Source organism: Macaca nemestrina, chromosome 9, assembly GCF_043159975.1.
Source record: "Macaca nemestrina isolate mMacNem1 chromosome 9, mMacNem.hap1, whole genome shotgun sequence".
NCBI lineage: Eukaryota > Metazoa > Chordata > Mammalia > Primates > Cercopithecidae > Macaca > Macaca nemestrina.
This window is the reverse complement of record NC_092133.1, coordinates 92,731,165-92,757,649: the sequence shown is the minus strand read 5'-3', so window position 1 is coordinate 92,757,649 and position 26,485 is coordinate 92,731,165. Positions and strand designations below refer to the sequence as shown.

The window sequence follows — 26,485 nt, the reverse complement described above, 5'->3', positions numbered from 1 at the left end:
TTTTGGTACAGATGGTGTTTCACCATCTTGGTCAGGCTGGTCTTGAACTCCTGATCTCATGATCCACCTGCCTCAGCCTCCCAAAGTGCTGGGATTATAGGCGTAAGCCACTGCGCCCTGCATAATTTTTGTATTTTTAGTAGACACGGGGTTTCATGTTGGCCAGACTGGTCTCAAACTCCTGACCTCATGATCCACCCACCTTGGCCTCCCAAAGTGCTGGGATTACAGGCATGAGCACTGCGCCTGGCCTGCAAGGGCTTCTTAAGGTCAGAATAGGATTCAGGTCACCATGAAAAATTCCACTTCTGTCAGAAAATATGCCTCAAACAACAACAATAACAACAAGCTTTTAGTGATCTCTGGGGACACACTTTGCATATAAGGTGGAGACAGCCTGTATTTGGCAATAACGTATAAAAATTATGCTCCTTGGATTTTTTTGGTATGTGTTAGCATAGTCAGTAAAAGTGGAGTTTGTGGTCCTAGTTGTGATGGACAAACAATGTTGGCTTTCTGTGACCGTTTCATCTTCTTTGACAAATGGAAATATTATTTGATATAGTAACAAGACTTAATATTTGACTGTTTTTTTTTTGTTTTTTTTTTTTTGAGGTGGAGTCTTGCTGTGTCACCCAGGCTGGAGTGCAGTGGCACTATCTCTGCTCACTGCAACCTCCGCCTCCTGGGTTCAAGTGATTCTCCTGCCTCAGCCTCCCAACTAGCTGGGATTACAGGCTCCCACCACTATGACCAGCTAATTTTTGTATTTTTAGTAGAGACAAGGGTTTCATCATGTTGGCCAGGCTGGTCTCAAACTCCTGATCTCAAATGATCCCGCCTGCCTCAGCATCCCAAAGTGCTGGGATTACGACATGAGCCATTGTGTCTGGCCTATTTGACTTCTTTTTAAAAATTGTGGTTAAAAATACATAGCATAGACTGGGTGTGGTGGCTCATGCCTATAATCCCAGCACTTTGGGAGGCAGAGGCAGGTGGATCAAGAGGTCAGGAGTTCAAGACCAGCCTGGCCAAGATGGTGAAACCCCCATCTCTACTAAAAATGCAAAAAATAGCCGGGTGTGGTGGCAGGTGCTTGTAATCCCAGCTAGTTAGGAGGCTGAGGAAAGAGAATTGCTTGAACCTGGGAGGTGGAGGTTGCAGTGAGCCGAGATCATGTCCCTGCACTCCAGCCTGGATGATAGAGTGAGACTCCATCTCAAAAAAAAAATAAATAAATAAACAAACACATAGCCTAAAACTGGCCATCGTAACCATGTTTAAGTGTGCAGTTCTGTGATGTTAAGTACATTTATAGCATTGTCCAAACATCACCACTATCCATCTCCAGAACTCTTTCATCTTTCCACACTGAACCTGTACCCATGAAACACTAACTCCCCATTCCCTCCTCCCTGACCCTCTGATACACACCATTCTGCTATCTGTCTCAATGAATTTGGCTACTTTACATACCACATTTAAGTAGAATCATGTGATACAGTCATCCCTTGGTATCTTCAGGGGATTGGTTCCAGAATCCCCTGCCACAGATAACAAAATTTTAGGATGCTCTAGTTTCTGATATAAAATGGTGTAGTGTTTGCATATACATTTTGCACATTTTCCTATGTACTTTTTTTGTTTTGTTTTGTTTTGTTTTTGAGATGGAGTCTCGCTGTGTTGCCTAGGCTGGAGTGTAGTGGTATAATCTCAGCTCCCTGCAACTTCCCCCTCCCAGATTCTAGCAATTCTCCTGCCTTAGACTCCAGAATAGCTGGGATTACAGGTGCCCAGCACAATGCCTGACTAATTTTTGTATTTTTAGTACGTATGAGGTTTCACCATGTTGGCCAGGCTGGTCTCGAACTCCTGACCTCTGGTGATCTGCCCTCCTCAGCCTCCTTTCTCATGTCCTTTAAATCATCTCTAGATTACTTGTAATACCTAATATAATGTGAATGTTATGTAAATAGTTGTTATACTGTATTCTTTAGAGAATAGTGACAAAAAAGGCTGTATATGTTCAGTACAGCACAGCACAATTTTTTCCCTAAGTTATTTGTTTGTTTGTTTTTGGAGTTTTGAGGCAGAGTTTCCCTCTGTTGCCCAGGCTGGAGTGCAGTGGCACGATTTTGGCTCACTGGAGCCTCCACCTCCTGGGTTCAAGTGATTCCCCTGCCTCAGTCTCCCCAGTAGCTGGGGTCACAGGTGTTAGCCACCACACCTGGCTGATTTTTGTTTATTCATTCATGTGTTAATGGACACAGGTTGCTTCCACCTCTTGGTTGTTGTGAATTGTACTGCTATGAACATTGGTGCACAAATGTCTGAGCCCCTGCCTCCAGTTCTTTCGGGTTTATGGCCAGAAGTGGAATTGCTGGATCAGATGGTCATTCCATGTTTCATTTTTGGAGGACGCGCCAAACAGTTTTCCACAGCTGCTTGGTGTTTTGCAGTTTGCAATGTGGTTTTTGCATCCATGATTCCTTCTGACTCTTAGTGAGTGAGCAGCAATTACTGACCTCATTTAACAGATAAGGACATGTAGGGTCAGGGAGGTTAAATGACTCAGGTGAAGAGGTTACTAAGGGGCACGTGGAAAGTTAAGGCATCTCCTGATTTCAGTTCTTTTTTTTTTTTTTGAGATGGAGCCTGGCTCTGTCACCCAGGCTGGAGAGCATTGGTGCTATCTCGGCCCACTGCAACCTCCACCTTCTGGGTTCAAGCAATTCTCCTGCCTTGGCCCCCCAAGCTGGGATTACAGGTGCCTGCCATCACACCTGGCTAATTTTTTGTATTTTTAGTAGAGAAGGGGTTTCACCGTGTTAGCCAGGCTGGTCTTGAACCCCTAACCTAAGGTGATCGACCCACCTTGGCCTCCTAAAGTGCTGGGATTACAGGAATGAGCCACCGTACCAGACTGTCATTTTCATTTTATCAGGCTGCTAACAAGCTGGAGTTGATGGGATAGAGAAGTACTGACTGATATTTAAAAAAGCAAAACTTCACTCTCTGTGCGTGCATGTGTTGCAGTATGGGAAGGAGGCCATTGGAGTCAGTTGCGTGCTGATAAACTGGCCTTGGTGGGAGGGAAGTTCTGATTTGTAGCACTTGCTGATTTATGTGGTGTAAATACTCCCACCTGGTCCGATTCCAAGCTTCCCATGGTTTAACAACCTACTTGCAAAATTTTGGACTTAGGTAGGCTCTTAGGAGTTGCTGGGAGGTGCCTGTGGCATACCATTGAAGGAAGTGAAGGTCAGGAGGTCTGGGTTTGAGCCCTAGCTCTGCCATTTAAGAACTGTGGCATCTTGGTTGCATCCTCTCTTTTTTTTTTTTTTGAGACGGAGTCTCACTCTGTCACCCAGGCAGGATTTCAGTGATGCGATCCTGACTCTCTGCAACCTCCGCCTTTCAGGTTCAAGTGGTTCTTCTGCTTCAGGCTCCTGAGTAGCTGGGATTACAGGTATACACCACTATGCCTGGCTAATTTTGTATTTTCAGTAGAGATGGGTTTTCACCATGTTGGCCAGGCTGTTCTTGAATTCCTAATCTCAAATGATCCACCCACCTCAGCCTCCCAAAGTGCTGAGATTACAAGTGTGAGCCGCTGTACCCAGCTTATCCTCTCTGAATTGTGATGACCTTGTTGGTCAAATGGGGATAATGACACCTGCTTACATTATAGACTTTTTATAAGTCCCAAATGAAATAAGGAATGTGTGATGCTTGGCATTTATTATAGTAAAAGCCTAACATTAATATATACAGGAGGAATTATGATGTTATGAAGATTATAGCTTTAAAAACGTTTCCTTCTCGGCTGGGCCCAGTGGCTCATGCCTGTAATCCTAGCACTTTGGGAGGCTGAAGCGGGCCTATCACTTGAAGTCAGGAGTTCCAGACCAGCCTGGCCAACATGGTAAAACCCCGTCTCTACTAAAAATACAAAAAATTAGCCAGGCGTGGTGGCGCACACTTGTAATCCCAGCTACTTGGGAGTCTGAGGTGGGAGAATCTCTGGAACCTGGGATCTGGAGGTTGCAGTGAGCAGAGATTGCACCACTGCACTCCAGTCTGGGTGACAAAGTGAGACTCCACCTCAAAAACAAAAAAATGTTTCCTTCTCCTCAGCATCAGTGTCACATTCATCTCTTGAAACCTAGTTTTTATCTTTCGGGCAGGCTTCCTGTAGAAGTTGGGTCATACGTTGACCTTGAATCTGAAAGTTATCAACGCAAACCCCAAAGTTTTATAGTCTATTTTCTCTGGCTCTATTTCAGTGTTGTTATATTGTTTTCATTTTCAGTTCTTAAGCGATTGGTGCCTTAAGAAAAACTTAAAAGGAAATGAGAGCAGCAACATGTCATCCTCGTTGATAATTTGAAAAATATGGAAGAATATAAAGAAGGCTGTTGGGGTGGCCACATCCAATACCAGGCCATGGGGACTATGAAGTCCGGTAGAGTCAAAGAAACGAGACAAGAATGCATAAAGTGGTACTGGGGGCCAACGCTAGTGTGGAGGCTGCGAAGGCCCTGAGCTCTGGGAGCCCACGCTATTTATTGGTGATCAAGGAGGCAGGTGGTGAGGATGTGGGGATTGAAAGGAAGCAGTGCATCAAGCGCGTGAGCTGTAGCTGTGATGGTTTAGCATTTCCTTTGAAGCATATGGAACGTGTTCTGCTACTTAAGATAATGGGAAACATGTTCTTCTAGTTTAAGATACAATCACTTTATGAACCTGGGAGTGCTAGAAGCAAGGAGCCAGCAAGTCTAGACACATTCCAGAGACCAGGTTGTATACCCTGAGCCCTGGATTCCATCCAAGCCACGAGGAGTTTTATGCCCTGGGCTTAGATTGTGGTGTGGCGGGGCAGCCTTCCACCCTTTGGCACAGAGCTTGGTATTCCAAAGGCCACAAGGGGTTTTAGACCCTGGCCCCTGGACATGTTCCAAGACTCTTTTACATTATGTCAGACAAGCAAGCCCTGCCTCAGCTTCTCCCCAACACTCAGCTTTACCCCAGCAGAAGACAATAAGAATCAGTTGTTGGGCTGGGTGTGGTGGCTCATGCCTGTAATCCCAGCACTTTGGGAGGCCAAGGGGGGTGGATCACTTGAGGCCAGGAGTTTGAGACCAGCCTGGCCAACATAGTGAAACCCCATCTCTACTAAAAATACAAAAAACAAAAAAAAAAAAACAAAAAAAAAAACTAACCAGGCCTGGTAGCACATACCTGTAATCCTGGCTACTCAGAAGACTGAGGCAGGGGAATCACTTGAACCTGGGAGGCGGGGGTTGCAATGAGCTGAGATTGTGTAACTGTACTCCAGCCTGGGTGACAGAGCAACACTCTGTCTTAAAAAAAAAAAAAAGAATCAATCATTGGCTAGATGGATCCTGGTCAGTCAGTCCTTCAGGGGGATGGGGGAGAGATCTTGGGAGAGACCCCAGAGATTAGTGGTGGGGCTGGGCCTGTGGGGGTGGGACAGTGGTTCTATACTAACTGAAGGTATTTTCATATTTTCTCAGGTGGTGTGCCTGAATCACAGTGCACCTGTTGAGAATTGGCTGTGGATTTAGGGGTGGCTTTGTCCCCTGTAATTATGGTCTTTGTGAGCACTGTGGGTGTCAGGCTTGCAGTGTGTCAGTATTTTGTGGCAGTGATGGTGGTGGTGATGGCTTGCTTGGCTTATTCTGATGATCACCATCTCTATCCTCATGACCACTTCTAAATGCATCCCCAGAATCAGCAGTGGAACAGATCCTGTTGCCAAGATGAGACCTGACTTCACAGACTTCCAGAGAGCTAATTATACTTGTGAGAAAAAGGAGATAAAAAATATTCATATTCAATTGTGGCTGACATTCCCTGCTTAGGGTAAGACACGGGAAACCAGCTTCTCAGTTGGTTGTGACATAAAATAAATACTGTTACAGGCACAGTCCTGCCTTCTGCTAAGCTGCAGATGCCTCAAACCTTGAAGCCAACCCCTCTTTAGAACACAGTCTTTGGAAGTTCTTGAGGTTAGAACAGCAGTCTTCAACCTTTGTGGCAGCAGGGACCAGTTTTGTGGAAGACAGTTTTTCCATGGACCAGGGGCAGGGGGGATGGTTTTGGGATGATTCAGGCGCATTACATTTATCATACACTTTATTTCCATTATTATTACATTGTAATATCTAATGATAATTCTACAAGCCCTGAGCTTGTTTTCCTGCAACTAGATGGTCCCGCCTGGGGGTAATGGGGGACAGTGATGGATCATCAGGCATTAGATCCTCATAAGGAGCATGCAATCTAGATCCCTGTCTTGCGCAGTTCACAATAGGGCTTGTGTTCTAGTGAGAATCTAATGTTACTGCTGATTGAATGGGAGGTGGAGCTCAGGCAGCAATGCGAGTGATAGGGGGGCATCTGTAAATACAAATGCACCTTTGCTTGGTTGCCAGCTGCTCACCTCCTGTTTTGTGGCCCAGTTCCTAACAGGCCACAGACTGGTACTGGGCCACAGCCTGGTGGCTGGGGACCCCTGGTTTAGAAGGTAAGGTTTTTGGGGCCAGGTGCGGTGGCTCATGCCTGTAATTTCAGCACTTGGGAGGCCAAAGCAGGTGGATCACTTAGGTCAGGAGTTTGAGACCAGCCTGGCCAACATGGTGAAACCTCGTCTCTAGTAAAATTACAAAAATTAGCCAGGCATGATGGTGGGCACCTGTAATCCCAGCTACGCAGGAGGCTGGGGCAGGAGAATCACTTGAACCTGGGAGGTGAAGGTTGCAGTGAGTCAAGATTGCACCACTGTACTCCAGCCTGGGTGACAGAGCGAGACTCTGTCTCAAAAATAAAATAAAATGTTTGTTGTCTGGGCACAGTGGCTCATGCCTGTACTCCAAGCTACTTGGGAGGCTGAAGCAGGAGGTTCACTTGAGGCCAGGAGTTCCAGGCTCCTGGGAGATGGCACACTTCCAGGCTCTAGTGGGCCATGATGGCATCACTGTACTCCAGCCTAGGTGAAACAGCAAGACCCTATTAAAAAAAAAAAAAAAAGTTTGTTGGGTGAATGAATGGATAAGTGGAAGGAAAGGAGCGTAGGCTTTGATTAGATTCATGGAGTTCAAATCCTAACTGTGTCATTCAGGAGCTATGAGACCTTGGGCGAGTTACATCATCTGAGTTTCTCTTCTCTCATATTTTAGTGGGGGTAACAGTATCTACCTTTCTACCTTGTTGTGAGGTTTTGTTGCAATAACAAGGATAATAATAAGGATTATAGTCCGGGCACAGTGGCTCACACCTGTAATCCTAGCACTTTGGGATGCCCAAGTCACACTAATGCACTCCAGCCTGGGTGGCAGAGTAAGACCCTGCCTCAAAAAAAAAAAAAAAAAAAAAAGGATTATAACATCTTCTGTAACATATGTTGCATATTACAGGTGCTAAACGGAAGGGCATTGACTTTAATTTTTTTGTTTGTTTTTTTGGAGTCAGAGTCTTGCTCTATTGCCAGGCTGGAGTGCAGTGGCATGATCTCGGGTCACTGCATCCTCTGCCTCCAGGTTAAAGCGATTCTCCTGCCTCAGCCTCCCAAGTAGCTGGGGCTACAAGTGCCCGCCACCACATTCAGCTAATTTTTTGTATTTTAGTAGAGATGAGGTTTCACTCTGTTGGCCAGGATGGTCTCAATCTCCTGACATTGTGATCTGTCCGCCTCTGTCTCCCAAAGTGCTGGGATTACAGGCATAAGCCACCACACCTGGCCAACTTTAATTTTTTAAGCAGATGGGTGTTACACCGCATCATGTGATTGACTTCAGTAAAAACACCTCTTTGTGATGCCTTCAGGAATACCATTACAAATTTGTTTCTTTGACCTACAGCGTTTTCTGAAATATAAGATATTAGACACTACTAGCTATGTATAGATCATTGTAAACTAATTTATCTTTTGTAAGAATGAGCTGGGAGAAAGGGATGGGAGAGAGATCTTGAAATCACACAGGGTTAGACTAGAATTAAAGGGTGGCAGTCATGTTGATTGTGCCAAAGAGGAGGTCAGAGGCTGGTAAAGTCAGTCAGAGTCATAGCATTCATTCATTCATTTGTTCGTTTGTTTGTTCATTCAACAGTTTTGAAGACTTACTATGTGAGAAATGCACAGTATTATTATTATTTTTTTTTATTTTTTTTTTTTTTTGAGACGGAGTCTCGGTCTGTCGCCCAGGCTGGAGTGCAGTGGCCGGATCTCAGCTCACTGCAAGCTCCGCCTCCCGGGTTCACGCCATTCTCCTGCCTCAGCCTCCCGAGTAGCTGGGACTACAGTCGCCCACTGCCTCGCCCGGCTAGTTTTTTGTATTTTTTTTTTTTTTTTAGTAGAGACGGGGTTTCACTGGGTTAGCCAGGATGGTCTCGATCTTATGTGAAATATCTTTGGCCTCTTTCCCTTGTGCTTTTACAATAAGCCACTTAAAATGTTATCTGGAAATAAATAAGACAATTTTTAAATGTCCTAAATTAAATAATAATAAAATGAGTCATTTGGTTTGGAAATGGGTTTAGTTGAAGGGATTTGAAATGTAGCAAAAGCACTGGAAATCTCTCCTGGGAACTAAAAGACGCCGCATATGATTAATTGCTTACAATGGCAGATTTAAAAGGAAGCAAAGAAAAGTAAACTTTCCCAAATGTATTGTCTGGGCAAATGGATAACACTCTTCAACAGTGGCTGCCTTACAGGCACTGCAATCCACCCAGAAAGGTCTTGTAGGTCTGGTGGCCCAAGACTCAACCGAAAAGCACCTGCTTGGTTTCAAATGTTTGGGGTTCAGCAAACGTCACATTCATTCAATGGGAGCTCATTCCTCTCTTGTCAGGAATCTTTAGGCATTGGAATTTATCTCCAAGTGATTCATGCCTATTTCATGCCAGCAGCCAGAGCAAGATGCTAGGAAGTCAGGCTAGCATTCAAGAGGCCTGGGCTCCAATTTTGATTTTCCCTAACCAGCAATGTGACTAAGTCAGGCCTCCACTCTTAAATGAAGGTCATATCTCATAGGCTTTTATGGAGATCAAATTAGGTAATGATTGTGTTACTAAATCTAGTTGACCAATAAGGTTTAAAAGTGATTATATCCCCCATGGAATTTGGAAATTGTTTTTTGCAAAAGACCTAAGGTGTCAAATATTTCACATCTCCACATAAAATTAGATCATGTGATGCATATTTAACATATCCTCACATTAAATGAAAGGCAGTATTTGTTACAATCCAAACAAATAAACAACAAAACAAACATATGCCATGACCAGGGTTCTAGTATTGAAACCTACTAAAAGAACTGTATCTGAAATTGTCCCACATCCATCTAGGCTTTTTGAATATGAGGGGCATTATGTCAGGGAGCACAATACGTTATAAGAAGAACTTGGTAAAATTTTCTTGAATTTTCAGTTTTACTCAAATATTTAAGTGGAAACATTTCAGTATTAAAACTAGGAAATACATGTTATGTAATAGAAATCTATATCTTCAGGGAATTTTGAGAGATGACGTGAACCTGCAAAGAAATGAGATTGTGATGAATGGCTTTTTTTGCTACAAAGTTATGCTGGGGTTCTTGACTCACTTTCTTCTACCGAGAGCTATTTTTTTTTTCTTTTTTTTTTTTGAGATGGAGTTTCGCTCTTGTTGCCCAGGCTGGAGTGCAATGGTGCAATCTCGGCTCACCACAACCGCTGCCTCCCGGGTTCAAGCTATTCTCCTGCCTCAGTCTTCCCAGTAGCTGGGATTACAGGCACGTGCCACCACGCCCAGCTAATTTTGTATTTTGTTGGAGACGGGGTTTCTCCATGTTGGTCAGGCTGGCCTTGAACTATCGACCTCAGGTGATCTGCCCGTCTAGGCCTCCCAATGTGCTGGGATTACAGGTGTGAGCCACCGCGGCTGGCCTCTCAGAGCTATTTTTATAAAGTCATTGTAATTATGGCATTGGGAAAGAGGATCAGATTTGGATTCAGCTGGCCAGGCTCAAATCTTGGCTTCACCACTTGCTACTTTTGACTTCAAGTAAATGACATAACCTCTCTGTGCCTATCGCCTCATATGTAAAGTTGGGATAATACTACCTGTGCTATGGAATGGTTGTGAAGATTTAATTAAATAATGGAAAAATAGCACTTGTCACAAGCCTTGCTACACATAAAAGTATAAAAGCTTATTAAATATTATCTTCATTGTCATTATTGTCAGGGAGATAAAAGTCTGAGTGGAAATTCTGGAACACTTATTTTTTTCCTTTCAATTTTCATGAAATAATAGACAAAAGTTTTCTACTAACTAGGAATTATATGGTCTCAGGTAGAAATGAATGGCCCATCCAGAGGGTTTAGTGGAAGAGAGTTCAATGGTTCAATAAAGAGGCTATTTTGAGACAGGTGCTCAGAGTTAAGGGCGCCAGGGTGGGCAAAGCAGCAGCTTCAGGAGAGCAGTCATGGGAAGCCATTGCCATCCTCAGACTTGTGATGGCTGACTTGAGGCCTCAGCTTGACTGCATTCAGGGACATTGCAATAGCTGAATGCAATAGTAGAGCATTAGTTATTATCAGCCCTTCCGACGACACGCAGCCCATTCCTTTTCTGCTAAAAGGGAAACCCAGGTGGTTTTGCTTTTGATTTTAATGCTTGGGCTGCCCAGGTGTATCTGTGAGAGTATTTCTCAGAAAAGATTGGCCTGTGAGTCAGCGAACTGACTGGAGAAGCTCCACCCTCAATGCAGGCAGGCACCCTTTAATCAGCTGGGGACCTGGAGGGAACAAAAAGGTAGAGGAAGGGCAAATTCCTTTTCTCTCTCTTTTGGAGCCAGGATGTTCTTCTCCTGCCCTTGGGTGTCAGAAAGCTAGGTTCTCCAGCTTTTGAACTCTGGGATTTGCACCAGAGCTCGCCCCCGCAACCCCGACCACCCCAGGTTCTTAGGCTTTTGGCCTTGAAATGAGAGTTATGCCATCAGCTTATTTATTTGTAAGGCCTTGGGACTTGAACTGTGCCACATCATCAGCTTTCCAGATTCTCCAGTTCAGACGACCCTTTGTGGAACTTGTCAGCCTCCGTAATCATGTGAGTCAATTTTCCTAATAAATCCCTCTCACGTCTCTCTCTCTCCCTTCCTCCATCTCCCCGCCCCTCGTGTACACACCCCCCACCCCCCCATCCCATGATAGGCCCGGGTGTGTGATGTTCCCCTTCCCAAGTCCAAGTGATCTCATTGATCAGTTCCCACCTATGAGTGAGAACATGCGGTGTTTGGTTTTCTGTTCTTGTGATAGTTTGCTAAGAATGATGGTTTCCAGCTGCATCCATGTCCCTACAAAGGACACAAACTCATCCTTTTTTATGGCTGCATAGTATTCCATGGTGTATATGTGCCACATTTTCTTAATCCAGTCTGCCACTGATGGATATTTGGGTTGATTCCAAGTCTTTGCTATTGTGAATAGTGCCGCAATAAACATACGGGTGCATGTGTCTTTATAGCAGCATGATTTATAATCCTTTGGGTATATACCCAGTAATGGGATGGCTGGGTCATATGGTACTTCTAGTTCTAGATCCTTGAGGAATCGCCATGCTGTTTTCCATAATAGTTGAACTAGTTTACAATCCCACCAACAGTGTAAAAGTGTTCCTATTTCTCCACATCCTCTCCAGCACCTGTTGTTTCCTGACTTTTTAATGATTGCCATTCTAACTGGTGTGAGATGGTATCTCATTGTGGTTTTGATTTGCATTTCTCTGATGGCCAGTGATGATGAACATTTTTTCATGTGTCTGTTGGCTGCATGAATGTCTTCTTTTGAGAAATGTCTGTTCATATCCTTTGCCCACTTTTTGATGGGGTTGTTTGTTTTTTTCTTGTAAATTTATTTGAGTTCTTTGTAGGTTCTGGATATTAGCCCTTTGTCAGATGAGTAGATTGCAAAAATTTTCTCCCATTCTGTAGGTTGCCTGTTCACTCTGATGGTAGTTTCTTTTGCTGTGCAGAAGCTTTTTAATTTAATGAGATCCCATTTGTCAATTTTGGCTTTTGCTGCCGTTGCTTTTGGTGTTTTAGACATGAAGTCTTTGCCCATGCCTATGTCCTGAATGGTACTACCTAGGTTTTCTTCTGGGGTTTTCATGGTTTTAGGTCTAACATTTAAGTCTCTAATCCATCTTGAATTAATTTTCATATAAGGAGTAAGGAAAGGATCCAGTTTCAGCTTTCTACTTATGGCTAGCCAATTTTCCCAACACCATTTATTAAATAGGGAATCCTTTCCCCACTTCTTGTTTCTCTCAGGTTTGTCAAAGATCAGATGGCTGTGGATGTGTAGTATTATTTCTGAGGACTCTGTTATGCTCCATTGGTCTATATCTCTGTTTTGGTACCAGTACCATGCTGTTTTGGTTACTTTAGCCTTGTAGTATAGTTTGAAGTCAGGTAGCGTGATGCCTCCAGCTTTGTTCTTTTGACTTAGGATTGTCTTGGAGATGCGGGCTCTTTTTTGGTTCCATAGGAACTTTAAAGCAGTTTTTTCCAATTGTGTGAAGAAACTCATTGGTAGCTTGATGGGGATGGCATTGAATCTATAAATTACCTTGGGCAGTATGGCCATTTTCACGACATTGATTCTTCCTATCCATGAGCATGGAATGTTCTTCCATTTGTTTGTGTCCTCTTTTATTTCACTGAGCAGTGGTTTGTAGTTCTCCTTGAAGAGGTCCTTTACATTCCTTATAAGTTGGATTCCTAGGTATTTTATTCTCTTTGAAGCAATTGTGAATGGAAGTTCATTCATGATTTGGCTCTCTGTTTGTCTGTTACTGGTGTATAAGAATGCTTGTGATTTTTGCACATTAATTTTGTATCCTGAGACTTTGCTGAAGTTTCTTATCAGCTTAAGGAGATTTTGGACTGAGACAATGGGGTTTTCTAAATATACAATCATGTCATCTGCAAAGAGGGACAATTTGACTTCTTCTTTTCCTAACTGAATACCCTTGATTTCTTTCTCTTGCCTGATTGCCCTAGCCAGAACTTCCAACACTATGTTGAATAGGAGTGGTGAGAGAGGGCATCCCTGTCTTGTGCCAGTTTTCAAAGGGAATTTTTCCAGTTTTTGCCCATTCAGTATGATATTGGCTGTGGGTTTGTCATAAATGGCTCTTATTATTTTGAGGTAAGTTCCATCAATATCAAATTTATTGAGCGTTTTTAGCATGAAGGGCTGTTGAATTTTGTCAAAAGCCTTTTCTGCATCTATTGAGATAATCATGTGGTTCTTGTCTTTGGTTCTGTTTATATGCTGGATTATGTTTATTGATTTGCGAATGTTGAACCAGCCTTGCATCCTAGGGATGAAGCCCACTTGATCATGGTGGATAAGCTTTTTGATGTGCTGCTGAATCCGGTTATTGGCTGAACTCGATGGAACAATAGGACAAAGAGGATCAACGGAAACTGGGAATATAACCCATAGAGATCAGCCTCCCAGGACACACTAAGAAAGATAAACAGAACCAAAGGAGAACCGACATAGTTGAATAGCAGAAAGCCACTGGACATGGAAAAGTCCTGATTTAAAAGCAAAACTTATTTATATTGAATCCATTTCAACTGCTAACTAATTAGGTGTGATTAGATATTTTAATTAAACATTATGACTCTGTTTCATCAATGAAGATGGATGATAATGCATTCCTCATTGAGTTCTCCTAAGTGTTGGGAGAAATGTGTAACTAAGTACAGTATCAGAAATATAAAGGTTTGGTTAACATTGACTGTGATGGTACTATTAGTTATTGAGGTTCTGGAGGTTCTTCCAGTGTGGCAGCTAATCTAAAGAGCCCTTTAACTTAGTGAATTCATTAGGTAAACAGTAAAGTTCTGAGTGTCTACCATGGGCAAAGTACTGCTAGGTACTTTGAATGTAACAGTGTTCCCAGCAACCTGCACTTTACTATCAGAAGCTTACAGTCTAGTACACTTAATCATACAAATACAGCTTTTAAATTGTGAAACATACCATGAAAAAAATCATGTTATGATTTTTTGGTTTTGGTATATGGAAGCATACCGAAAGGGCTCTAATTGAGATAGGATGATCAGAAAAGGCCTAAGGAGGGACGCTTGAGACCAAGCACTACATAATGGTGAATATGACAGGCTGGATTTGGTAGGGAGGGGGCTGGGACGGGGGAGAGTTCAAAGGAAAAACATCAGTACAAAGGTCCTGCAGTGAGAATGACTGGAATGAGTTCAGTTTTTGTGAGGAACTGAAAGGAGCCCAGCATGAGCACAGCATAAGGAGCAAAAATGTGTATGTTGAGTGGGAAGGTGAGGTGGGAGGTAAAGGAAGAGATGAGGTTGAAGTAGGTAAGGATCCTGTCATTTAGTGCTACACTGTAAGCCATTGATGAGTTAGAAATTTGCTCTAAAAGAAGAGAGAAACCAATGAAGCATTTCATGCAGGGAAGTCCTAGGGTCTCATTTACATTTTCAAAGGCTTTACCCTGGCTTTTTAGTGGAAAACAGGTTGGAAAGGGGCAAAAATAAATGTGGAGACCAATTAGGAAGCTATTTGAATGGACAGGAGCAGAGGTGATGGTGGCTTTGACCAGGTCAGTGGTAGTGAGGTTGTCTTACATCTACGTCGGTAACAAATTTGATGAACCAGATGAAAACCTATTATCTAAAAAGAAGGTAACATAAGCTATATAACAGGGTTGCTGTAAAGGTTGAATAAGATGTGTGCAAACATAGGCCAAAGCCACAGCTATATAATAAGAACTCAAAAAATTTCCTCCCTGTTTTCACATATACCAGACTGTTGGTTTCATGAGGATATTTATGTTGTTCTTGTTTGAATCCACCCAGTCTTCTAGTACCATGTTTTTTGAATGACTGCGTATCACATGACTGCAAAATACTAAACCTTTTGGAAACAACATTCTAAGTCAGGAGAGAAAAAGCCTAGCAAGCATGTTTCACTTCTAAATTCTCAATTTGAATTTCTTTTTCATCTTTAGACTTAGATACCATAATTCCAAGAGCTCCTTAGAGGCTGTTTTGTGGAATGCTAAAGGCCATCCGAAATTCAATTTTGTTGTTGTTGTTGGAATGAAACATCATCCAGCACTTGCATAATTATCCTTTAAGAACTGCAAAGTGCTTTTCAAATGAAGATGCAGCCTTCTGATGAACTAGAAGGGGAAATGAAGGAACTGGATGATTTCGATATCTATGTGCAGTAGGTGAGTGAATTGACAAGATGCAAAAGGATGAAATACCAGCGTCTCCACCCCATCTTACCATCATTTTGTGTTGTAAAATTTAACTTTCATTTTCTTCAGGATTTCTTGGAATAATGTCAGTTAAAAAATGCAGCTGGATCCTTGGCTTTGCTTCACTTTCTTCACAAGAATATAAGAAAGCGATGAATCTGGGAATCTAATACCCCATGTGTCCTTTTGAAAGGCATTGTCTATTGCTTTGGATGTTTTCATTTGTTTCGTTTGTTTGTTTTGTATGAGGATGTTGAATCTACTCTGTAAGTTACTACATCAAATTGTGCATTTAAAAGCAATTGATAATTCTAAAAAAGTATTTTCATAAGCAACACATCTTAATAATTACTAAAGTGTCTGATAAGAAAATAATACATCCCATGGCAAATCAGACCAATAACAAGTCAGAACAAAACTATTTCTAGAAGGGAAACGAGTTTCTCTGGGTATAATGCAGTGGAATTACTCATTATATTGTGGCATGACACTAAAGACAATATATTAGGTCAAATTTTGGATATGATCAGGACTCTTTCTGGAAAAAAAATCATCCATGAAGCACATACACGGTTTAGGTATGAACCCTGAGTAGAACAAATAGAAGTTTATATGCTTTTTTATGATGCACTGTCTGTAAGCTAGGTGAATAGAAGATGAGTAGATAATTCTTCAGCACTCCTGCTTGCCTGAAGTATTGGTGCACTCTTTAATAATAAGTCACTGTAAAAATTATAATATCCATGGGTCAATATATTATCGTAAGCACTAAAGAAAAGAATGGAGAATAATCTTTGGCTGAGGTTAGGATCAAAGGCTGCACAGAGTGTACAAGCTGTGATTGCAGACTTGGTCCGTTCCATGGCTTTTATATCACATGAATCAATCAACCGGTAATTTATTTGGTGTCAGTGTCATGCTTATTCCCATTCTAAGTGCACTGAAGTTGATAGGGAAAAAAATAACTAAAAGTAATAGTTGGTTCATGATATTCACTAAATTTGCTGAATGTTATGAATGAATAAATTAATTAAAGATTATTTTATTGCCTTTTTGGGAAATTGTTATGCGTTCAAAAATCTTCATTTAGATTTTCTTCTACCACTGTCATCCACTACAAACCCTGGATGTTCCAAATCTGCTTTCCTATGTGACTGTACTAACACACTTTTTAAAGAAATCTTTCTACACTTCACATTTTATCTCAATTAACCGTGTACATATCTGTTTTACCAGAAACTACATCTCATTCATTTTTATATCAGTGCTTATACAATAGTTGGAACATATTATATGCTTCATGCAATTATTAATTCATTCATAAATTCATATACTTATATATTAAATGAGAAATAATGAGTCCCTATGCTAGGTGTTGACAAGGTACCTGTCACAGTCTCCAAAACTCTATAGCTGCTTTAGTTTTCTGTTATTAGTGCACTGATCAACATAAGATGCAACTATTCGGTCAGACTATTAAGAAAAAGATAAACCAAACATTTACAACTGGTAGTTTTCCGAGGCAGAAATGAGAATCCTGAAGCCAAATGATAATTTGTTTGTGTATTCTTTACCTTTTATAGCATTAAGATCTTAATTGTTATTCAGATATTCTATTAGGTCTGTATACATGGTTAGCTAGCCAACTAATGATCAAGTGAGCTGTTTTGTTGTTGTTGTTGTTGTTTTATCTTGGAACTTCATGAGGAGGGCCATAATGTTGATTGAAAATCAGTTTTCCACAAGGTGAACCATGGTCAATATAGCATATTGCTTTCTGTACTGGGAGGCAGTATGCAAAGTGTTAGGAGCATAGACACTGTTATGAGCGTTCCTGGGTTTAACCTTAATAATACCCATATGACCTTGAACAAAGTACCAAGCCTCATTTTTGTTTGTTTGTTTGTTTTTGGATGGAGTCCCATTCTGTCCCTCAGGCTGGAGTGTAGTGGTGTGATCTCAGCAGCTCATGTAGCCCCCTTCTCCCAGGTTCAAGCGATTCTCCTGCCTCAGCTTCCCAAGTACCTGGGACTACAGGCATGTGGCACCATGCCCTGCTAATTATTGTCCTTTTTTTTTTTTTTTAATTTAGTAGAGATGGGGTTTCGCTATGTTGGCCAGGCTGGTTTCAAACTCGTGACCTCAAGTGATCCGCCCACCTCGGCCTCCCAAAGTGCTGGGATTATAGGTGTGAGCCACTGTGCCCAGCCACCTCATTATGTTTTAACATTCTCTCATATTAGGTAAAGATATTCATGATGCTTACTTCACAGACTTGTAAAGAGAAAATAACACAGGCAATGTACCAAGAAGAGTGATCAGTACATAGTAGATACTCAATAAACTTTAGCTATCATTATTAGCCATATATTTTTACATTGATTTTTATAAAAAATAATAGATGCTGGGCTGGGTGCGGTGGCTCATGCCTGTAATCCCAGCACTTTGGGAGGCCAAAGCAGGAGGATCACAAGGTCAGCAGATCAAGACCATCCTAGCCAATGTGGAGAAACCCCGTCTCTACTAAAAATACAAAAATTAGCCAGGTGTCTTGGCACACACTTGTAGTCCCAGCTTTTGGTGAGGCTGAGGCAGGAGAACCGCTTGAACCCAGGAGGCAGAGGTTGCAGTGAGCTGAGATCGTGCCACTGCACTTCAGTCTGGTGACAGAGTGAGACTCCATCTCAAAATAAATAAATAAATAAATAAATAAATAAATAAATAAAAGAATATAGATTCTGATATTCCTAGAGTTTCTCCTGATGAAAGCTAGACAGTTCTGTATATCAGTCACATGAAGACATTTTACTAAAATTTTTATTTTGAGATATATTTAGATTCACATGAAGTTGGAAGAAATCATACAGAGTGATAATCCACATCCCTTACCTATTTCCCCCATCAGCAACATCTTGTAACATTGTAGTACAATATCATAACCATGGAGTTGGCATTAATAACACTTATGAGGCAGTTCTGTCATTACAAAGACCCCTCATGTTGCCTTTTATAGTCATTCTCACCCACCCCGACTCCATCTCTCTGTTCCTGATTCCTGTCACCCCCTAATTGTTCCCCATTTCTATAATTTAACTCCTTTAGCACCATTTGTTTAAAAGGCTGTCCTTTCTTCACTGAAGTGCTTATACAGTTTTGTCAAAATACAACTATGCATATTTCGGTGGGTGGGTCTATTTCTGGGTTCTCTATTCTACTATATTGACCTATGTATTTACCCCTCCTTCTTAACCACATTGTCTTAATAACTGTAGCTATACAGTAGGTCTGAATACCAGGTAGAATTATTTCTCTTTCTTCATTCTTCTTTTTCAAGATGCTTTTAGCTATTGAGGGGCCTGTGCTTTTCCATGTGATTTTTATGATAAGTTACCTATGTCTACAAGAAAACATATTGATATCTTGATAAGAGCCATATTGTAACTATAAATAATTTGAGGAGAATTGATACCCTTACTATGCTGAGTTTTCCTATTCACAAACACAATGCATTTCTTTTCTGATTTCTGTCAGCATGTAAGAATTTTCAGCATACAGATCCTCTACATGTTTAGTTAGATTAAAATCTAAGTATTTAATTTTTTATGTGCTTGTAAATGGCAATGTGTTTTTAATTTCAGTTTCTACATGTTCAATCTTTGTATATAGAAATCATGTTAGTTTTTTTGTATTGGTCTTGCAAGATCCTGGAACCTCGCTGTACTCATTATTGGAGTATTTTTGTATATCCCTGGGGTTTTACTATGTAAATAATCATGTCATCTGCAAACAAGAACAGTTTTATTTTTTTCAAATCCTTATTTATTTTTCTTGCCTATTGTATTGCCTACAATTGTCAGCACTATTTAGAATAATAGTAGTGAGAGTGAATAGGTTTGCGTTGTTCCTCATCTCAAAGGAAAAACATTGTCTTTCAATATTAAGTATCCTATTAGCTTATAGATATCTTGTGAATTTTTAAAAAATCAAGTTTAGGAAGTTCTCTATTCCCAGTATGCTGACAGTTTTTATAATAAATGGGTGTTGGATTTTGCCAAATGCTTTTTTTGGTGTTAACTGACATAATGAGAAGATTTTGTTTGTTTGTTTTTTTAGCCCATTGATACAATGAATTCCATTCATTGTTTTTTTAATGTGGGACAAGCCTTGCAAACTATAATAATAAATACATTTAAATTGTTTTAGGATAAGATGAGGTATTTCTAAATGTCTTCTGTGCAGCCATAAGATGAAGAACCAATGAAATAAATCTCTTTTGGTCATGGTATATAATCATTTTTCTACATTGCTGAACTTGATTGGCTAATATTATGTTGGAATTTTGCTTTCTATATTCATATAAGATTTTTTTTTTATTATACTTTAAGTTATCGGGTACATGTGCATAACGTGCAGGTTTGTTACATATGTATATATGTGCTGTGTTGGTTTGCTGCACCCATTAACTCATCATTTGCATCAGGTATTTCTCCTAATGCTATCCCTCCCCCATCCCTCCACCCCATGACAGGCCCTGGTGTGTGATGTTCCCTGCCTTGCGTCCAAGTGTTCTCATTGTTCAATTCCCACCTCTGAGTGAGAACATGTGGTGTTTGGTTTTCTGTCCTTGTGATAGTTTGTTCAGAGTGATGGTTTCCAGCTTCATTCATGTCCCTACAAAGGACATGAACTCATCCTTTTTATATGGTTGCATAGTATTCCATGATGTATATGTGCCACATTTTCTTAATCCAGTCTATTACTGATGGACAGTTGGGTTGATTCCAAGTCTTTGCTATTGTGAATAGTGCCACAATAAACATACGTGTGCATGTGTCTTTATAGTAGCATGATTTATAATCCTTTGGGTATATACCCAGTAATGGGATCGCTGGGTCAAATGGTATTTCTAGTTCTAGATCCTTGAGGAATCGCCACACTGTCCTCCACAATGGTTGAACTAGTTTACAGTCCCACCAACAGTGTAAAAATGTTCCTATTTCTCCACATCCTATCTAACACCTGTTGTTTCCTGACCTTTTAATGATTGCCATTCTAACTGGTGTGAGATGGTATCTCATTGTGGTTTTCATATACATTTCTCTGATGACCACTGATGATGAGCATTTTTTCATGTGTCTGTTGGCTGCGTAAATGTCTTCTTGTGCAAAGTGTCTGTTCATATCCTTTGCCCACTTTTTGATGGGGCGTTTGATTTTTTATTGTAAATTTAAGTTCTTTGTAGATTCTGGATATTAGTCCTTTGTCAGATGGGTAGATTACAAAAATTTTGTCCCGTTCTGTAGGTTGCCTGTTTACTCTGATGGTAGTTTCTTTTGCTGTGCAGAAGCTCTTCAGTTTAATTAGATGCCATTTGTCAATTTTGGCTTTTGTTACCATTGCTTTTGGTGTTTTAGTCATGATGTCCTTGCCCATGCCTATGTCTTGAATGGTATTGCCTAGGTTTTCTTCTAGGGTTTTTATGGTTTTAGGTCTAACATTTAAGTCTTTAATCCGTCTTGAATTAATTTTTGTATAAAGTGTAAGGAAGGGATCCAGTTTCAGCTTTCTGCATATGGCTAGCCAGTTTTCCCAGCACCGTTTATTTTACAGGGACTCCTTTCCCCATTTATTGTTTTTGTCAGGTTTGTCAAAGATCAGATGGTTGTAGATGTATGGTGTTATTTCTGAGGCCTCTGTTCTGTTCCATTGGTCTATATCTCTGTTTTGGTACCAGTACCATGCTGTTTTGGTTACTGTAGCCTTGTAGTATAGTTTGAAGTCAGGTAATGTGATGCCTCCAGCTTTGTTCTTTTTGCTTAGAGTTGTCTTGGTTATGCGGGCTCTTTTTTGGTTCAATATAAAATTTAAAGTAGTTTTTTTCTAATTGTTTGAAGAAAGTCAGTGGTAGCTTGATGAGGGTAGCATTGGATCTATAAATTGCTTTTTTTTTTTTTTGAGATGAAGTCTTGCTCTGTCACCCAGGCTAGAGTGCAGTGGTGTGATTGCAGCTCACTGCAACCTCCACCTCCCAAATTCTAGAGATTCTCTTGCCTTAGCCTCTTAAGTAGCTGGGACTACAGGCATGCACCACCACACCCAGCTAATTTTTGTATTTTTAGAAGAGATGGGGTTTTACCATGTTGGTCAGGCTGGTCTTGAACTCCTGATCTCATGATCTTCCTACCTCGGCCTCCCAAAGTTCCGGGATTACAGGCATGAGTCACTGAAGATTTTGTTTTGTAGCTTTCTTTTTTTTCAACTTTTTCTAGTTTTGGTGTCAAGATAACAGGAACTGTTTCTTCCTCCTCTAGTTCTAAAAACAACTGATTAAAATTGGTCTTAATTCTTCTTTTTATATTTGGTAAAATTTGTGAGTGATTGTATTTGGGCCTGGAGATTTCTTTTTGGGGACCTTTTTAATTACCCATTTATTCAATGGTTGTAGTACCATTATAGAACAGGATATGTATTTCATCTTGATTGAATTTTGATTATGTTTCATGGAATTGGTCAATTTATTCTGAGTTGTTGAATTTATGAGCATTAATTTGTTCATAGTGGCTGCAGAATCTGTAGTGTATATCCAGTTTATTCCTGCTATTAGTGATTTGTGTCTTTTGTCTTCTCTTGCTAGAGGTTTATCAATATCACTGATATTTTTAAAGAAAATTCTTTGGTTTTGTCGTTTTTAAGTTGTATTCCTATTCTCAATTTTATTTTTACTATTTCCTTCCTTCTGTGTATGTTGGGTCTACTTGCTTTTCTTTTTCTACTTTCTTGAAATAATCAGGACAGTCTTGAGGGTTACAAGTGTTTCTATGAATACACGCACTGGGAGAGCACGTGTCCACTGGGATTATCAGGCAAATTGGACAGGGTTGTCACCCTATTGATGACCTTAAGCAGTGGGACTGTAGGAATTAGATCCATGGCCACTTCATGTGTATCACAAGGATCCTGGATCAGGACATCTGGTCAGCACTGGCTCTTTCACTTCTTGCATGAAGTCCATCATTACTAATCACAAAAAGCACGAATTGTTATCCTGTGAAGTTCCATAGTCCTGATACCCTCATATACTCAAGTTTGATCTGCACTGTTGTTTTTGTACCAGGAAATATGTGCTAACTCTTTTAATAAGGTTTCAGGTATAGGTGAAAAGTCGGAAATGGTAGCTAATATTTGTTGTGCCTCTGTTGTTGAATATGTTTAAATCTATAATTTACTCATAAAAATACTATGAGATAAATATCATAATCTTCATTTTGTAAAAAAGGAAATTAAATCTGGGAGAGGCTAAATCTTTTGTACAACATATAGTAAATGGTAGAGATAGGATGTGAGGTGAGAGATAGATGCCTAACTCCATCCTACTAAAAAGCTCTCCAGTGCACACTGTTTGCATCAACACCTGCTATCTGTCATTACATACAGAGGAGGGTGCTCTGGTAATGTAATCACAACTGTAGTTTCTAGAAAGGCCCCAGCATATTTTTTATCATGATGAGATATGGTGATGTTGGATTCATATATGTAGTTGTTTTGATGAAGTAAAATAATAAATACATTTACATCGTTTTAGGAAAAAAATAGATTTGTTAAATGTCCTTTGTGTGCCATAAGAACCAATGAAGTAATATTTAAGCTACATTACCTCAGGAGAAGGAGTTGACCAGGTCCTAAACAATCCATTTTTTAGTTGGGAATATTACCAGCATGTATGTACTGTTTAAACCATAAATTATATACACACGGGGTCATAGGCAATGGATATAATCAATGACATATATAGACAAAATTTGGAGATTGAGATGTGATAATCAGAGTCCAGTAGAAAATGAAGTGAAGGATTTGTTTATGTAATTATATTCAGGGTCTACCAAAATGTATACAGCTTCATTTTGTCTGCTTTAAAGGGTATGGGGGGAAACCAGACCCTGATAATTCAATGTTATTTCATGTAGGTTCTTTTCTATTTCCTTAAGCGTCAACTGATCTGAGAAATAAAGGGAAAGAGTACAAAAGAGACAAATGTTAAAGCTGGGTGTCCGGGGAAGACATCACATGTCGGCAGGTTCCGTGATGCCCCCCAAGCTGCAAAACCAGCAAGTTTTTATTAGTGACTTTTAACAGGGGAGAGAGTGTATGAATAGGGTGTGGGTCACAGAAATCACGTGCTTCACAAGGTAATAAAATATTACAAGGCAAATAGAGGCAGGGGGCGAGATCACAGGACCGAGGCGAAATTAAAATTGCTAATGAAGTTTCAGGGACGCATTGTCATTGATAACATCTTATCAGAAGACAGGGTTTGAAAGCAGACAACCAGTCTGACTAAAATTTATTTGGCGAGATTCTCCTCATCCTAATAGGCCTGGGAGCACTACAGGAGACTGGGGCTTCTTTCATCTCTTATCTGCAACTGTAAAAGACAGACGTTCCTAAAGCCGTCATTTCAGAGGCCTCCCCTTAGGAATGCATTCCCCTTCTCAGGAATGCATGATCCTTCTCCTTAGGAATCATGCACATATGACACATTCTCAGGGATGTTCTTTGCTGACAAAAAGAATTCAGTGATATTTCTCCTATTTGCTTTTGAAAGAAGAGAAATTTGGCTCTGTTCTGCCTGGCTCCCAGGAAGCCAGACCTAATGGTTATCTCCTTTGTTCCCTGAACATCGCTGTTATCCTGTTCCTTTTTCAAGGTGCTCAGATTTCATATTGTTTAAAGAGGAGAATCATTAAATAAAATCTATTGTAAATGAGATGGAGTGCTGAAGGAGGGAGAGAAGAACAGAGGGATGTTATTTTCAGGCTAATAGAAATGGTGAGATTTTTAGGTTTGTGAGGAGAAAAAGAAAGGTAATCAGGAGAAGTGGGATTAGTTAGATGGGTCTGCATTGCCATCAGGGAGGATTGAATCAGACCTATTGTGATTTGGTGTGCCAGCTTCTGAGGAATTGGCACAGATCTAACCACATCTAAGGGTGGTCTCTGACATGGATGTCTTTTCTTTGTGGTTTTCATTGCCAGTATTCACCTGAAGCTTGAGTCTCCTGGTGCGTATCTAGACAGGGAATTGATGATCTCCAGGGGAAAGACAAGCATATCCTCTCCTCCACGTTATAATTGTGCCAGGTTCTTAAGTATTAGTTTGGGAGTTTTTCTATAACACTGGCTTCCCTTTGTTTAGGGGAAATTTTTTGCTTATATAATGGCATTTGGCTGCAGTTAGATTATTATCTTTAAGAACATTAAAAAAATTTAAAGTAAACAATGCCAAATGTGATTGGGACTGGGGCGCAGTTAAATTACATTTTTGTTGTTCAGACTATTTGGATATTTGGGTTTTTAAAGTGCGATTGGCCTGTTTTACCACAGCCTGTCTTTGAGGATTGTAAGGGATTCTAGTAATATGGGAAATTCCTTACTGTTGCATAAATAAATCAAAATTCTTACTAACACATCTAGGGACATTGTCTGTCTTAATTTGATATGGAAGCCTCATAACTGCAAAGGAAGAATAGAGATGTTCTTTAACATGGGCCATGCCTTCCCCTGTTTGGCAAGTAGCCCCGATAAAACCTGAGAAGGTATCCACAGAATCATGCACATATGCCAGTCTGCCAAAGGAGCTAACATGAGTCACATCTATTTGCCATAAAGCATTAGGAGTTAGGCCTCTGGGATTAATGCCAGGTTCTTGATTTGGAAATGTGAAGACCTGACACTGAGGGCAGCTGTGAACAATAAACTTACCTTGTTTTTAGGTAAGAGCAAATTTATCTTTTAATCCAGCAGCATTAACATGAGTGAGATTATGGAACTCCTGAGCTTCTTGGGTTGCAAAAAAGACCAAACAGTCGACTTTATGGTTAACGGCAGACATGGGTCCTGGTAAAGTGGTATGAGATCTAATACGTGTAATATAGAAAGGGTGTCTACGTTGGCATTGTAACCTTGAAAATAAAGAAACCAATTCAGAATTATCACCATGTTTGATAGTAGCAGTTTCTATATTTTTAGTGGCATGTACAACATAAGCAGAATCAGAGGCACTATTTAAAGGTTTGGAGAAATCTTGTAAGGCAGTAATCACAGCAATTAACTCTGCCTCAGAGGTATAAGAGGTAGAAATAAGCTTGTCTGTAGAACTTACATAACCAGCATTGCCATTACTGGAGCCATCAGTGAACACTGTAACAACCTCAGGAATAGGCTGATCTTTGGTTAATTGAGGGACCAGTTGGGAAAAAGAAATGAACTTGGGAAAAAGTGCACATGCATCTGGGAAAAAGAAAAAAAACACGTTGGCGTGCCAGATATTGGGGGAAACCAGCCCCCGATAATTCAATGTTATTTCATGTAGGTTCTTTTCTATTTCCTTAAGTGTCAGCTGGTCTGAGAAATAAAGGGAAAGAGTACAAAAGAGACAAATGTTAAAGCTGGGTGTCCGGGGGAGACATCACATGTCAGCAGATTCTGTGATGACCCGCAAGCTGCAAAACCAGCAAGTTTTTATTATTTGCTTTTGAAAGAAAAGAAATATGGCTCTGTTCCTCCCAGCTCTCAGGCAGCCAGACCTAATGTCTATCTCCTTTGTTCCTGAACATCGCTGTTATCCTGTTCTTTTTTTCAAGGTGCCCAGATTTCATATTGTTTAAACAATTTGTGCAGTTAACTCAATCATCACAGGGTCCTGAGGTGACACTCATCCTTAGCTTATGAAGATGACAGGATTAAGATAGTAAAGATAGACATAGGAAATCACAAGAGTATTGATTGGGGAAGTGATAATGTCCATGAAATCTTCACAGTTTATGTTCAGAGATTGCAGTAAAGACAGGTGTAAGAAATTGTAAAAGTATTATAAAAATTATAAAAGTATTAATTTGGGGAACTAATAAATGCCCATGAAATCTTCACGATGTTTGTTTTTCTGCCATGGCTTCAGCCGGTCCCTCTGTTCAAGGTCCTTGAAACAGGAAAATGTTGGACAGTTTGGAACTTCCTAGTGATTTGTTGAATGGTTTTGCCCAAAATGCTGACAGTGATATGGACAATAAGGTCCAGGCTGAGGTGGTCTCAGATGGAGATGAGGAACTTCTTGGGAACTGGAGCAGAGGTGACTCTTATTATATTTTAGGAAAGAGACTGGTGGCAT

General features: G+C 40.5%; 1 protein-coding gene across 4 annotated transcripts in view; it reads left to right on the top strand.

Moving 5' to 3' along the window:
- LOC105472068 (ankyrin repeat domain-containing protein 30B-like) overlaps positions 1-26,485 on the top strand; it is a 539,363-nt gene that overhangs the window by 13,318 nt on the left and 499,560 nt on the right. For 2 of the 4 annotated variants that reach the window (XM_071070105.1, XM_071070102.1), the window contains exon 2: positions 15,068-15,292. The exons of the other annotated variants lie outside the window; for them this stretch is intronic. In XM_071070105.1, the coding sequence (XP_070926206.1) occupies positions 15,267-15,292 (26 nt within the window). In that variant the 5' untranslated portion in view covers positions 15,068-15,266. The remainder of the gene's footprint in view (positions 1-15,067; positions 15,293-26,485) is intronic. 4 annotated transcript variants of the gene reach the window in all.